Here is a 15,476-nt window from a genome sequence, read left to right on the forward strand (position 1 = left end):
AAACAGAAAATGATAATTTTTCTTTTAAGGCATGTCAACCATATCCGCTAATCAAACCTTTGTTTACAATAGACCAAATAAGTCAAAACGCATCAGCTGCACAGGCTAGAACTTAATGTTTAGTGAGAGTATTAATAAACCAGCTGCAGCTGTATTGTTGTAACTGTATGTGTTTTACAAATCCAGTTACTCCGGAACTTATCTTTAAAAATTTACAATAAGGCTGCAGCTGTTTGTGCGGAACTACATTCAAATCGTTCCACCGAGTTGCAGCTGAAAAAGTAGTTGGATTGTGGTTCCACTTGGAACTGTGGAACGAGTTCCACTCTCGGAACAGCCAGCCCAGCAGTTTAGTTGTAGAGATGGAAATTACCGTTACTTTTGAGAAACGCGTTACACCGTTCCATTACAACTTGGTAACAGGTAACAGTAACCTGTTAATTTTGTAACCTGTTACCGGTCCGTTCCTTCCCCACCACACCGTGACATCCAGGTGACATCCCAGCCCCAGCTCGGCGGGCATGTATAACGAAATTCTCGCTGGGTGTTATTGCTCTACCCTGTTACTGGCCGTATGTTCGTTCTGGCTCGGCTGGGCTGTAACGTTATCATTCCAGCTTGGCGTTACTCTCTGCGGGTGGTTTATTCGTTCCAGTTTAGCCGTAATGTAACGAAATTCTCGCTGGGTGTTATTGCTCTACCCTGTTACTGACCGTGTTCGTTCGTTTCGGCCCGGATATACTGTAACTTAATTCTAGCATGGGTGTTACCTAGCTGGACGTTTCGTTCCAGTTTTTCCATAATTATTGTTGGTGTTAATGTTGCCACACTATGTACAGTTCTCGTATACGTTAAATTCCGGCTGGAATGGAACGTTCTCTCACATTTTATTATTTTAAAGACTTTTTGTTGCTTTCAGGACTTTGATCCTGACGGAACCAGTACAGGAGATCAATTCATAAGCCAATGAGCGCAGCGTTACAAAAATAACAGGGTATTCTGAGTAACGTGTTATCTTGATAACAGGTTACAATTTATTAACAGTGTTATTTACCCTGTTACGTTAAATAACGCCCATCTCTATTTAGTAGTGATGGGCGATACGGACGCGTATCGCGATACAGCGATACGATACGTATCGGAAAAAAATATCGTATCGCCGTATCGAATCGGGCGTCTGTATCGCGATACGCGAATCGTATCGTCAAAAATATCGAAAAACGATACGTATCGTATCGTTTCCCCCCTCCCCTACCTAACCTAGAAACGGCAAATTTATATAAGTACCTGGGGACCAAGCTTTGCTCGGGGAAAATCATTAGTTTACTCTGAAAACAGTCTCAGTATTGCAGATACATTAATCCATTTCCACACTCCACACTTCTCGCCTTTACTTACTTCCTTCACAACTCCCTACGTCTTGGACCTGTTTCCCTATCCTTCCGATAGCGTTTTAGGATTGCAGGCTACGACGGCGCTGAAGGGCCACCAACTATAAAAAAAAATTTTTCTTAATCTCTGAGAAAAAACTTAGAATTCTGAGTTTAAAGTCAGAATATAACAAGTGGGCGTTCCACTCTGAGATTAAAGTCAGAATTCAACAAGTGGGCGTTCCCCTCTGAGATTAAAAGTCAGAATTTAACAAGTGGGCGTTCCTCTCTGTGAAAGGAGTTAGAATTCTGAGATTAAAGTCAGAATTGAATTGTGGGCGTTCATCTCTGAGATTAACGTAAGAATTGGACTTATATAGTCTCTACTACCACGGCCACCAAGGCGGCCGTGCTACTATACTCTACTGTACTCTTCTCACGGCCACCTTTAACTCCAGGCCGCGGCCTGGTAGAATTGGCAACGTTGCAAGTAGAAGAACACAGTAGAATAGACAACAGAAATGATATTTATATTATTTCTTTTGTCTAAGATAGTAGGGATGATAGCATCGATATGCTGATAATATCGTTGCAATAAGAGAGGAACGCCCTCAGTTCAATTCTGACTTAGAGTTGAATGCCCACTAGTTATCTTCTGACTTTTTTCCCAGAGAGGAACGCCCACAATTCAATTCTGACTTTAATCTCAGAATTCTAACTCCTTTCACAGAGAGGAACGCCCACTTGTTAAATTCTGACTTTAATCTCAGAGGGGAACGCCCACTAGTTGAATTCTGACTTTAATCTCAGAGTGGAACGCCCACTTGTTATATTCTGACTTTAAACTCAGAATTCTAAGTTTTTTCTCAGAGATTAAGAAAAATATTTTTTTATAGTTGGTGGCCCATCAGCGCCGTCGTAGCAGGCAGATCTAGTGCTAGATTAGATAAAACGTTAGTGGAAATGGACTGGACTGGGATGGGACTGGTACATTATCAAGTAAAAACCAAAAATACAGACGTCAAAAACTCCTATTTCAAACTACACATCCACAGAGTACAGATTTTGCAGTTTGCTCAGCCTGCGGGGGCCTGCGCAAAAATAAGCTTAAAAATATCGTTTTGACATGAATCGTATCGCTCTATGTGCCGATATAAATACAAATATCGTTTTAGACGATACGATACGTATCGTTTTTCAAATATCGTATCGAAATATCGTATCGTCCCTCGCGTATCGCGATATTCCGATACGATACGATACGTATCGCACATCACTCACTACTATTTAGTTGTGTTGTAGCGTAGCAGCTAGCAGCTCAGTGACAGTGTAGCTCTGTACCATTTAGTTGTAAGTGGTGTTTTTTTTTCTGTTGTTATTTATATATGTTTATTTTATGCAATAATTTAAGCTTACCTTCTATTTCAATAGAAAAATTTAGTACAAACATAGGATTTTTTAAGTTTGATTACTACCAGGACTGTAAGCAGTGTAGTAGGCCTAATTATATTTCAATACAAGATTTTATTTCCATAACTACGCCTAGGCCTAGCAGTAAATGTTTAGGTCTATGCCATAGGCTACCTTATTTCTACATATCTTAATCTTTTACCCAAAAGGTATTGATGGCTTCCAAACTTTTTTAAAATTTAACACGTCATCTAAAACAGATTGATACAAATAAGTTACAAAACCATAGGCCTACACTTAGTGACTTAGGCATGCAAATCGATTGGTGTGAACCTGGCAATAACTAGTGCACGCGCCACTAAAAATCTATTGCTGGCCGTTTTGCGGAAAAATATGTGCGCGATCCATATTACCGATGATGCCAACAGATAAGTAGAGGACACTTTAACGGACACGACAGTATCAACATCATGTACCTGGGGAGTAGGTTAGGGGGGTGAAATCAGCAATAAGTAGTGCGTGCGCCCGCTAAAATCTATTGCTGGCCGTTTTGCAGCAAAATTATACGTCCGCGATCCAACAGATAGAGGACACTTTAATGGACACGACAGTATCAACATCATGTACCTGGGGAGTAGGTTAGAGGGGTGAAATCAGCAATAAGTTGTGCGCGCGCCCGCTACAATCTATTGCTGGCCGTTTTGCAGCAAAATTATACGTCCGCGATCCAACAGATAGAGGACACTTTAATGGACACGACAGTATCAACATCATGTACCTGGGGAGTAGGTTAGAGGGGTGAAATCAGCAATAAGTTGTGCGCGCGCCCGCTAAAATCTATTGCTGGCCGTTTTGCGGCAAAATACGTCTGCGATCCATATTACCGATGATGCCAACAGATAGAGGACACTTAACGGACACGACAGTATCAACATCATGTAGGCCTACCTGGGGAGTAGGTTAGGGGGGTAAAGTCAGCAATAAGTAGTGCGCGGGCCCGCTAAAATCTATTGCTGGCTGTTTGTTCTATCTATTCTGGCGCACAAATTATTGCTGATTTTACCCCCCTAACCTACTCCCCAGGTAGCCTACATGATGGTGATACTGTCGTGACCGTTAAAGTGTCCTCTATCTGTTGGCATCATCGGTAATATGGATCGCGGACGTATTTTGCCGCAAAACGGCCAGCAATAGATTTTTTATGGCGTGTGCACTACTTATTGCCGAGTTATTGCCAGTTTCACACAAGTTGCAGATCGTCAAATCAATCAAAATCAGGACTAGGGCCTAGTCATCATTGTAACTTATCATTAAAAAAATCTTTCAGGGAGCTGTAAGCCCTGGACTTGAGGAGGTGGACCAGCTTCTCTAAGACGCTTGGTGTTAGGTAGCTTGTTGTAAATATTGATTCCTGTTAGTTAGTGTATTACGGAGTAATTTTCCCACACCTCAATGTAGGCCTCATTGTGAGTGTAGGAAAACGTCTTTCCTGTTCTTACCCGAGAACGAGGAAGTCAGGGTAGTCTTTGGTTTGGATAGAAGAATATCTTGCATACAGTAACTTCTTAATCAGCATCGTTAGCTTAAGTTAAGTATTTATTAAATTACCGTAGGTACCGTTATTATAATATATTTTTACTTAAGTTATAATGTTTACTCACAAGATGTATATAAAACCCAATATCCTACCTATAAGATAAATAAAATTACAGTTTTGTCTGTACATTGCGTAGAATCATGCAGTTTTAATAGAATCTTACTACTTAGTATCCATCCCTTTCAGCGCCTTCTTGAAGGAGGGTGCATCCATCTCCCGCATCTGGGTAGGCAGAGTATTATACATTTTAATAGCTGAACGAGGATAGCAACTCGAGGTACGACTCAGACGGCAGAGAGGAAAATCAATATTTTGGGCCTTCCTAGTGTAGTACTCATGCACCTCCTCTCTCCTTAAATTATCCTTTTAGTAGGATCAGGATATCAAGAACGTACTGACTACATAGCCTACTGATGGTCCAAATACCTAGCAGATGTAATAATCCTCAAGGCCATTTGTTGTAGTAAAAGCAACACATCTTCAGCTGCTGAGGATTACCTCAACAGTACCAGCCCATAAGTCACATGACTATGAAATAAGGCATAGCCTAGTACACAGATAAAAGAGATGATTTAGGAATTTCGGGTCTAAGTTTTCTTAGAAGATGGAGGACACGAGATAACTTAACACATATCTGCACGATGTGTTTGCTCCAATTTAACCTGGTATCTATTGTGAATCCTAGAAGCCTTACTGCGCCATCTTCCTCTACTCTCCCTTTCAGCGTACAGACCAGGGACTGGGTTTTGTCATTTTTGATTTTCAAGTGATTTGCAACAAACCAATCCTTGGCTCTCTCGAGCAGGTCTTCAGCCTCTGTTGACAGTTGGTGAATATTAACACCTCTGGTCAGCAGCGTTGTATCGTCTGCAAATAATAATGTTCTCCCATTCAGATGCAGGTTGTTTATCATTATTGTAAAGAGGAGAGGGCCTAGAACAGATCCTTGTGGCACACCGTTTGAGAGATGGCCTATGCTGGAAAGGGTTCCTCGCAGAGACACAACTCCCTCAGATAGTTTGAGAGGCTCTTGAGAACAACACCGCCAACGCCATACTTGCCTAGTTTTAGCAGGAGGATGTCATGAGATACTACATCAAAAGCCTTGCTTAAGTCTCAGAGGCTAAGCTGCACAGACTCATTTTGCTCAAATGCTTCAGAGATGGTGTTGACTAGGCTCAGCAGGGCAGTGGTAGTAGAGCGACCTTTTCTGAATCCATGTTGAGCATCTATGTAAACAGGCTATTGTCCTCAAAAAAACGAAATGAGTTGGTTCTTCATTATGGCTTCGAATAAAGTACATATAATTTACACACAGTATATTGCATCACGCAAAACATTTAATATTTATCTTAACTTACCACAGTTTGTTTTATCTTTAAATTTAGAATGTTTAATATAATATAATCTTAGGCCTAATATAACTTTTCTGTTGGCTTTGCAATCTCAAGATAAGCAATCTTAGTTCATTACATTCTCATCACTTCACATGATAGGCTAGGCAGCAGCTATGATAGTTTTAATAATGTGTCTCTTTTTGTTTAGAAACTACAATATGGCAAGTGAAGATGAACCTGCTTTAAAAAAAGTCAAGACAAGTGAATCTAAATCTGACAAGGTAGACCTAATCTCCGAATTTGAAAAAGAAAGAAAAAATGTAAGTTGTACCCTACAATACGAGTTTTTGGTATCCGCAAAAGGTTGTTGAGTTTTACAGGTTTTCAAACTAAGGTGCTTCAAAAGTTTTACTTTTGAGTTAGGCCTAATGTATCTCACCATTCTCACCTCATTTGATGAGTTGTATGGGTTGTAAACTGATGTTATTTCTATGTCGTTTAGGTTTTTATGTGAGGTCAATAAATTACATCTTAATTCAGTTAAATAAATATTTTTAGGCATCACTCACCTTATTGAAATAAGTAGAACACAGTCCTTGTCACCACAGTTGATCGTACACACACAAACACACATTACCTAATAATACCCCCGCCGCAGCAAACCTGCAGACTAAGCGAATTTCCATTTCCCTGAATGGATTTACACTAAAATGTCTCCTTAAAAATATCACATTTATTCCCTATTTAAATAGAATCAGTTTAAAACATACTTAGGTTTGCTGCAACAGGGAGGGTAAAAGTGTTTTTTATGTAAAATGTTAATAGTTTGTAAGAAATAAAAACATTTTCCAAATTTGGGCAAAATATGTTTATAAACAAGCAAACTACAACAGTTTACTTATTCTCCATAAGAATAACATGGGAATTTTAAATTTACAATTTTTTGGAATTTTCTCCGTAACCATTAGGCGCATTATAACGCTTCAATATACTAAATTATTTGTTTTTTTAAGCTCTACAAAATAGTTTGGAAAAAAATTGCAAAATTTTATGTTTTTTGGGTCAAAAATGGGAAAAACCCATTTTTACCCCATAAAAGCCCCCATAAACCCCCGTTCCCATGGTCCGATCATGCTGGTTCGCGAACTCGTTCGAATAAACGTAGGTTTACACGTTTGTACCAAATTTCATCAAAATCTGATCATTTTTGCTCGAGTTATCGCGCTAACGGACACATATATATATATATATATATATATATATGAATTTGAACGGATGGTGTTTTTTACCTCTAGGGACCTCAAAACGAAAAAAAAAATCGGTCCCGGGTCCAGGTCTTACCGTGAGTACTACGGTAATAGCTTATTCCCTATATGGGAAATTCGCTAAAAATCAAATCACAGACTAAAGTTCTCTAACTCCGACGTTTCACCGCAGTGCAGCATTTTCAAGGTAGGTACCAGGGGACTGAGCATTAATCGTGGTGTTTAAATTTGTAGGAGACGTTAAAAAAATTAACACAGGCCCATATATGTACAATTTCCATGGTATAAAATACAGTCTAAAATATGTAGGCTAGTAAAATAAATTACATAATAACATTTTATCATGCTCACGATGTGGTGCTATTTGCACATTTTGTGCTCAGCCCTGTCGTCTCAATTCATTGAAAACCACTGTAGGCTAGGCCTAAATAAACTCGCATTACTGGAGATAAAAATATTATGGTATCCTTACTGTTAATTGTCATTTTTTAATGCTGAGCCATTGCACAAGACTTGATGTTATAATTGTTAATCTCATATTGTATAAATTATTGGCCTATACTAGACATCGGGTTTCCTGAACCTATTAATTGACTATAATTAATTGATTAATTATTTGCCTTCAGACACACGGTACAATCGTGTGCTTGGCCTAAGAAAATGCTAGTTTTATTCAAAACCAATGAATTCCACTGATGAATCTACTCTTAGAAATAAGTTAAAGTGTTAACCTATAAATGACAAAATGAAAATAGTTAATAAAATTGCAAATAAACACTCCGAATAGGCTACTCTAAGATGTGGTTTGTTGCTGTATAATGTAGTTATACTGTATAAGGAATTGCTGTATAAGGAATTTAAGGGTTTGCAAGATAACAAATTTCATAGCCTTTACTTTTATGCCCTTAAGTCTAGAGCATATGTATATGGGTGTGATGAGGCTAGTTCTTATACATAACCACATTTAAAATATATCTAAATAAAACAATCGTTACATCTAAACTATTAATTTGGAACTCTATTAAACTTATAAAAACATATTCCTTTTTGTTTTAAGTGTAAACCATATCCATTTTTCAATTTTGCCATGTTAAATTAAGTTGTAAAGCCAATCTCTCTTCTGTCTGTTATGAGTTATATTACTTCAACTATTTTGTTTTTATAGTTGGTAGTCTTGAGTAGCGGGGATGTCTCTCTGCGTAGAGATCATCGTCCTTCTTCTTAATTTTGTACTCCAACGTATAACACATAAAATGTAGAACATGCTGATTCAAGATGTATTAAAAAGTCTTAACATTGACTTGGTGTTTTATTAATCATATATTTAATTAAAAGTAAGAGTACATCATGGCGCAGTCTGAAGAAGCAACGCTCCCAAGGTAATAAGTCGAGTGTGTTTTATAGGACTTAAAAATGGTGTGTAGGCCTAGTCGACCTCACATGTTCAGGATTGCAAGTTCCGTTTTAAAAATTCAATTAAGATGTCTTTTAAGCCTCCCAAGCCTCTAAATATTGATGACAATGTTTCGGTGGGATGGACTCTCTTTAAAAATCAATTCCAATTGTTTCTAACGGCCACTGAGGCCGATGCTAAAAGTGACCATGTAAAGGTAGCTCAACTGCTAAATGCGATTGGACCTGATGCATTATCAATATTTTTCACGTTTAAACTGGGGGAAGTGTCCACATTAAAATTAAAAGATGTTTTGAGTGCTTTTGATAAACATTTCTCTCCAAAATCTAATGTTGTCTATCAAAGATATTTGTTTCACAAGCGATCTCAGGGTCTGGGGGAGCCCTTTAATAGTTTCCTTACTGACCTTAGAAAGTTGGCTATCTACTGTGAGTTTGGGAGTGAAGAGGATAATATGATTCGTGACCGGATTGTAATGGGCATTAATGACCAGTCAACACAAGAAAGGTTCCTCCGTGAAACCGATTTAAAATTAGAAGACACAATCAAGTTTTGTAGGTTAGTTGAAGCTAGCCGAGAGCATGTTTCGAGCATTTCGAAAGACAAGGCCTTAGTTGGCCTAGAGTGTAGTCCCGTACAATCATCTAGTACATATTCCCAAGGTATAAAGACGGAGAATGTGGTCCATAGTGTGGGTCGTGGTAACTCAAGATGTCCGAAAAACAATAAATTTAAAAAGTACTCTCTCACGGGTAGTAAAAGTTCGAATTTCAATAGGCCTTCAAGTGGTAACGGTAAGCAAAATTTTGATTCACAGACTAGGACTGAATATTTGTGTAAGAAATGTAACACCAAACATCAAGCAGCTCAGTGTCCAGCCTATGGTAAAACTTGTAACTTATGTCGTAAAATGAATCACTTCTCTGTAGGCTGTTTTAAAAATAAGAATAATAGGCCTAAACAAGTTAATGATGTACTGGTGTATGATGATGAAGAGTTTAGGATTGATTCCATATCTAACAATCAATGTAAACTTGCTTGGTTTGAAAACTTGTGTATTAATGGACAAAACATTAACTTTAAGCTGGATAGCGGAGCTGAAATCAACATTTTACCTAAACATGTTGTTGAACAAATTGACTCTGAGTTATTGGACTTTGTAGTCAAATCTAATGTAAAATTGGAATCTTTTGGTGGTTTTCAACTAAACACTTGTGGTGTGCTCAGTCTAAATTGTACATATAAAAACATTACAACTAAGGAAGACTTCATAATCGTAAACAATCTCAAAAGTATCCCGATTGTTGGACTTGGGACTTGTGTTAAACTAGGTCTCATAAAAAGGGTAAATGCTGTCGAAGAGTTGACGAAGGAGAGTTTTGTTCACCAAAATGCAGATGTTTTTTCAGGATTAGGTTGTTTTAAAGGTAAGCATAGTCTTAAAGTGAATCCTGATGTACAGCCAGTTGTTAAGCCTCCTCGTAGAATTCCGTATTCTGTTATGCCAAAACTGAAAGACACTCTTAACGAACTGGAAAGATGTGAAGTTATTAAAAAAGTCAATGAACCATGTAATTGGGTGAGTAACATTGTAGAAAAGTGATAAAACTTTAAGAATTTGTCTAGATCCACAATGTCTAAATGTAGCATTAGTTCCAGAGCCATTTATGATTCCCACTATTGATGAAATCAAAGCCAAACTGTCTGGTAAAAAGTATTTTTCAGTATTTGATTTGAAAAATGGGTTTTGGCATATCGCACTTGATGAAGAATCCAGTCACTTGTGTACTTTTAGTTCCCCGTATGGGTGCTATAGGTTCTTAAGACTTCCTTTTGGGTTAAAGGTAGCACCACAAATGTTTCAGAAACTAAATTCCCAGATTTTTTCTGACATCAATGGAGTAACTGTGTACTTTGATGACTTGCTCGTAGCAGCTGAATCCCTTGAGGAACATGATACTATTGTAAAAGAAGTACTAGGTAGGGCTAGAGCTAATAATGTTAAGTTCAACCCAAAGAAAATTCAATATAAGATGAATAAGGTGAATTTTTTAGGCCTATGCTTTGGTTCGGAGGGTGTACAAATAGATGAAAGTAATATTAAAGTTGTGTTAGAATTGCCGGAACCTACTAGCAAGAAGGAACTTCAATCCATGCTTGGCCTATTTAATTATTTTCGTGAATTCACCCCTCACATGTCTACCTTGACCAGTCCCTTGCGTGAATTGTTAAAAAAAGATATTGAATGGTCTTGGTTGCCTGTTCACTCAGAGTGTGTAAATAAGTTAAAAGAAGCAATAACGTCAGCGCCTGTTTTGGCGACTTATGATAGTTCTAAGCCGGTTGAGGTCCATTCTGACGCTAGTAAAAATGGTCTTGGATGCTGTATAATGCAATGTGGTAGGCCAATCTCGTTCGCTTCTCGCAGTATGACATATACCGAGCAGCAGTATGCTCAAGTGGAAAAGGAATTACTTAGTATCGTATTTGCTGTTACTAGGTACCACAACTTGCTGTATGGTAACAAATTTGTTGTGTATAATGACTCAAAACCCTTGGAGTCATGATGAAAAAGCCAATTCACAAAATTTTATCACCTAGGTTGCAGAGGTTAAAGTTAAAATTAATTAAGTATGACCTAGTTTTGAAATACTGTCCTGGTAAACAAATGGTTGTTCCTGACGTGTTGTCTCGCACTTGTAAGCCCAATGAGAATTGTGTTAGTGTAAATGTAATAGAAAATGTGGTACCTTATGTTTTACCAATATCAGAAAATAAAATGGTAGAATTTCGAGAAGCAACAGACAATGACACAGCTCTCAGCCTTGTAAAACAATATTTCAAAAGTGGCTGGCCTTCAGACAAAAGGTCTCTACCAGAGTGTGTAAAGGTTTACTTTGGTAAACGTGGTGATTTGTATGTTTTCGATGGCCTGGTATTTTTAAATGATAAGATTGTTGTCCCATGTAGTTTAAGAAAAGCCATGTTAGATCTGTTACATGAAAGTCATCTAGGGTGTGAAAAAACAAAGTCTCGAGCTAGGCAACTGTTGTACTGGCCTGGTATGTCTGTAGATATTGATAATCTTGTGTCTAGTTGTACTCTTTGTCAGAAATTTATGAATGCAAATGCAAAAGATAACCTAATGTGTCATGAGATACCTGATCTACCCTTCAACAAAGTAGGTGTGGATATTGCAGAATATGGAGGTAAAATATTCCTCGTTGTAATTGACTATTACAGTAAATGGCCAGAGTGCCTTGAGTTAAAATCTAAGACCACAACAGATGTGATACGTGAGCTCAAGAAAGTATTTTCAGTTCATGGTATACCAGCCAAGGTCATTGGTGATAATAATCCTTTCGGTTCATATCAGTTTAAACAATTTGCCTTGGACTGGAATTTCAAAGTTGTAAATAGTAGCCCGTTGTACCCCCGTTCTAATGGTCAGGTTGAAAAAACCGTTCAAACTATCAAAAAACTGGTTAAAAAATGTAGTGAGGATGGCAAAGATGTCGAGATTGCTCTCTTGGAGCTACGTAACACACCTGTTGTAGGCAATATGTCACCAGCTCAAATCTTAATGTCTAGGAGGTTGCGAACAAAAATCCCAATATCGGCTAGTTTGTTGAGACCTGAAGTTTGCAATAGAAATGTTGTTAATAAATTATTATATGAGAAGCAAACAAAAGCAGTATGGTATCATGATAGAAATAGTCGCCCTAGGCGAGAGTTCAAGGTCTCGGATGAGGTAAATGTGTACAACGTTCGCTCCCGTGTGTGGGAACCAGGTAGAATAATAGGCTTAGCCAAAACCCCTAGCTCATATTATGTTAGGCTGAGTCATAGCGGCTCAACTTTACAGAGGAATGCAAGTCACTTAAGATTAAGGAAAATTAAGAGACCACTTGGTAAATATTCTGGTCTAATAGTAAATCCTAGTGTTACCTATCCTATGTCGCCACTGTTACCCAAAGCTGGTTCGCCTAAAAACAGAATTCCTATGCCTACTCCCTTGCTATCAAACAACAGTAACTCAGTGCCATCTACTCGCACGAGTTCTGTTAGTCCTAGTAAAAATCTTGATCCTAATCCTACATCCACTGTTCATGAGACGCCTGTTAGGTCTGGCCCGAGTAGGCCTAATTCTAGGTTTGGTAGAGTTATCAGACAACCTGAAAGATTTAAAGATTATGAGATGTAAGCTCTTGTTGTTTATGGAAGAATATTTTTATTTTAGAATCCAAATGTTTAGTTAAGTATTTGTGGTAAATGGTTACAGATTTTTTATTATGAGTTTTTATTAAGATTATGAGATGTAAGCTCTTGTTGTTTATGGAAGAATATTTTTATTTTAGAATCCAAATGTTTAGTTAAGTATTTGTGGTAAATGGTCACAGAATTTTTATTTTGTATTAATGAAAATATTTTGCTGATTTTGTTCTGTAGGTTAGGATTTTAAAGATAAATTAATTTGAGTACGGTATCAAATGTTTTTAATTTCACTTGTAAGATGAATTTTAATTTTTAGTAAAATGTTAGGCTATGTTGACTTTTTAAATATGTACTTGTCTAATTTCACATGTAAGATGAAGATGAATTTTAATAAAATGTTAGGCTATGTTGACTTTTTAAAAATGTACTTGTTTTTAATTTCACATGTAAGATGAAGATGAATTTGAATTTGTAGTAAAATGTTAGGCTATATTGATTTTTAAAAATGTACTTGTTCAATTTCACACGTTTAAGATGAATTTGAATTGTAGTAAAATGTTAGGCTATGTTGATTTTTAAAAATGTACTTGTATCAATTTCACATGTGTAAGATGAATTTTTAGTAAAATGTTAGGCTATGTTGATTTTTAAAAATGTACTTTTAATTTCACATGTTTAAGATGAATTTGTATTAAAATGTTAGGCTAATGTTGATTTTTTAAAAATGTACTTGTCCAATTTCACATGTAAGATGAATTTGAATTTTTATTAAAATGTTAGGCTAATGTTGATTTTTAAAAAATGTACTTATTTCAATTTCACATGTAAGATGTACTGTTTGTTTCTTTTACTGTTGTTCTAAAAGTCCTGTTTATTTCTTTTATAAAAAGGGGAAGTGTTATGAGTTATATTACTTCAACTATTTTGTTTTTATAGTTGGTAGTCTTGAGTAGCGGGGATGTCTCTCTGCGTAGAGATCATCGTCCTTCTTCTTAATTTTGTACTCCAACGTATAACCATTGACTATATAACACTACAGTAGTGTTATATAGTCAATGGTATAACACATAAAATGTAGAACATGCTGATTCAAGATGTATTAAAAAGTCTTAACATTGACTTGGTGTTTTATTAATCATATATTTAATTAAAAGTAAGAGTACATCAGTCTAGACGTTACCTCTTCATTCTTAATTTAATTAACAATCATTTCTAAGTTATACAGATGAACAATCAATACTGAAAATATCTATGTAAACTAGTGGTCTTCGGTTGACTGGTCACACGTTCTTAATTAGACAAATGTTTCAATATTGCTTTTGATATTTTTATTGACATTTTAAATCATTACATTAGTTTATGCAAAGAAGTAAAATTAAAGAAATGTAAATATAAGTTTTTAAAGCCATGGATTAATTCATCACTGTGTAGCGAAATCAAAAGAAGAGAGATTATTTATAAGAAAACATTGAAAAACCCTAATGATAGAAAACTATTAAACTACTACACTTGGTTTAAAAATAAAATTCATTTTGAAATTTGAAATTAAAGAAACAAAAAATAATTACTATTGCAATTTGTTAAGTAAATGTAGCCTAATGGTAATTCAAAACTTGAGTGGAAGGTAGTAAATGATTTTACAGATCAGAAAAAATCAAGACATGGCATCGGTAGTATTATTGTTAATGGAGATAACATATCTAATAAACTAATGATAGCAAACAGTTTTAATAACTATTTTGTAAACATTCTCGAAGACTTTATACTTTTAATTTTGGATCTTGCTTAAACTCGATATTTCTTTAACCTGTATCTTTTGAGGAGATTGTTGTGAATTCCTTAAAAAATAATAAGGCTCCAGGCAATGATGGAATAAGTTCAATCTTATTAAAAGAGTGTTTTAAACATCTTTGTTGGATATTTTGATACACCAATTAATCTAAGCTTCAATACTGGTCAGTTTCCAGAAGCATTAAAACTGGCAGTTGTAATTCCTTTATTTAAGGAGGGGGAAAAATGTCTAATTATAGGCCAATTTCATTGACATCAGTATTTGCTAAGTTATTTGAAAAATGTATACAAATTAAACTAATTAATTATTTTTAATAGCCTACAAATAATTTTTTTAGTCCTTTCCAATATGGCTTTAGAGAGGGCAAAAAAACAGAAGATACGTTAAAGGATGATTTGATTTTTGAAGATTTGATGAAATTAGGCTAAATATGTGGTTTATTAAATATGTAAATACTAGCAGAGTACCCGTCCTTCGTACGGGGTTGGCGTTGGCATATAAGTAACCTAAAACAAAAATTACCTAAAACCTAAAAGTAACCTAATAAGTAACCTAAAATGCTTATTGCAGTTATGCGTTTGTAATGGGGGAGGAGAAAGTTTGATAAAATTTGCTTCTTTAAATTGACGGTATACTATGGTATTACACATCTACTATAGCCATTAATGTTCTACCACTTCATCTAAAAAGTAAGAAAAATAAATTATTAAAAATTCTCAAAAAATAACAAATTATTCATGACATTAAAAACATAAACATAACTGTAAACAATCCTACTCTGACAGTTCTCATTACATAAATGCAAAAAAATATAGTGCTGCACCCTGTTGGTAAATCTTATAACTTTAATGCTTTTGAATATCACAGAACCAACTTTGTTAGTTGAAACAGCTGACTAAATTCTTTAATTCCCTTTAAATATGAATACTCATAAGGTTAACATGGGGAACTACAGAGCCACTGGGGTGGAGCCCGAAAAGATTTTTGAGATAAGAATATGCCTATATGTTAACCGGGAATGTGAGCTATCATGATGCCAAATTTCAGCCCAATCCGTCAGGTTCAGGTTTATGCGT

At 36.1% G+C, this 15,476-nt stretch overlaps 1 protein-coding gene across 3 annotated transcripts in view; it reads left to right on the forward strand.

Moving 5' to 3' along the window:
* The window catches only part of LOC128988446 (deoxyribodipyrimidine photo-lyase), a 57,354-nt gene that overhangs the window by 4,672 nt on the left and 37,206 nt on the right, over positions 1–15,476 (forward strand). Inside the window, exons 1-2 of one of the 3 annotated variants that reach the window (XM_054409734.1) lie at positions 2,668–2,720; positions 5,923–6,034. In XM_054409734.1, coding sequence (XP_054265709.1) covers positions 5,933–6,034 — 102 coding nt within the window. In that variant the 5' untranslated portion in view covers positions 2,668–2,720; positions 5,923–5,932. Of the gene's footprint in view, positions 1–2,667; positions 2,721–2,882; positions 2,990–5,922; positions 6,035–15,476 lie in introns of those variants that run through there. The other 2 variants (XM_054409733.1, XM_054409735.1) reach the window with 2 other exon arrangements.

Source organism: Macrosteles quadrilineatus, unplaced genomic scaffold (assembly GCF_028750875.1).
Source record: "Macrosteles quadrilineatus isolate MER2022 unplaced genomic scaffold, UCM_ALF_1.0 Scaffold_3__2_contigs__length_128488019, whole genome shotgun sequence".
NCBI lineage: Eukaryota > Metazoa > Arthropoda > Insecta > Hemiptera > Cicadellidae > Macrosteles > Macrosteles quadrilineatus.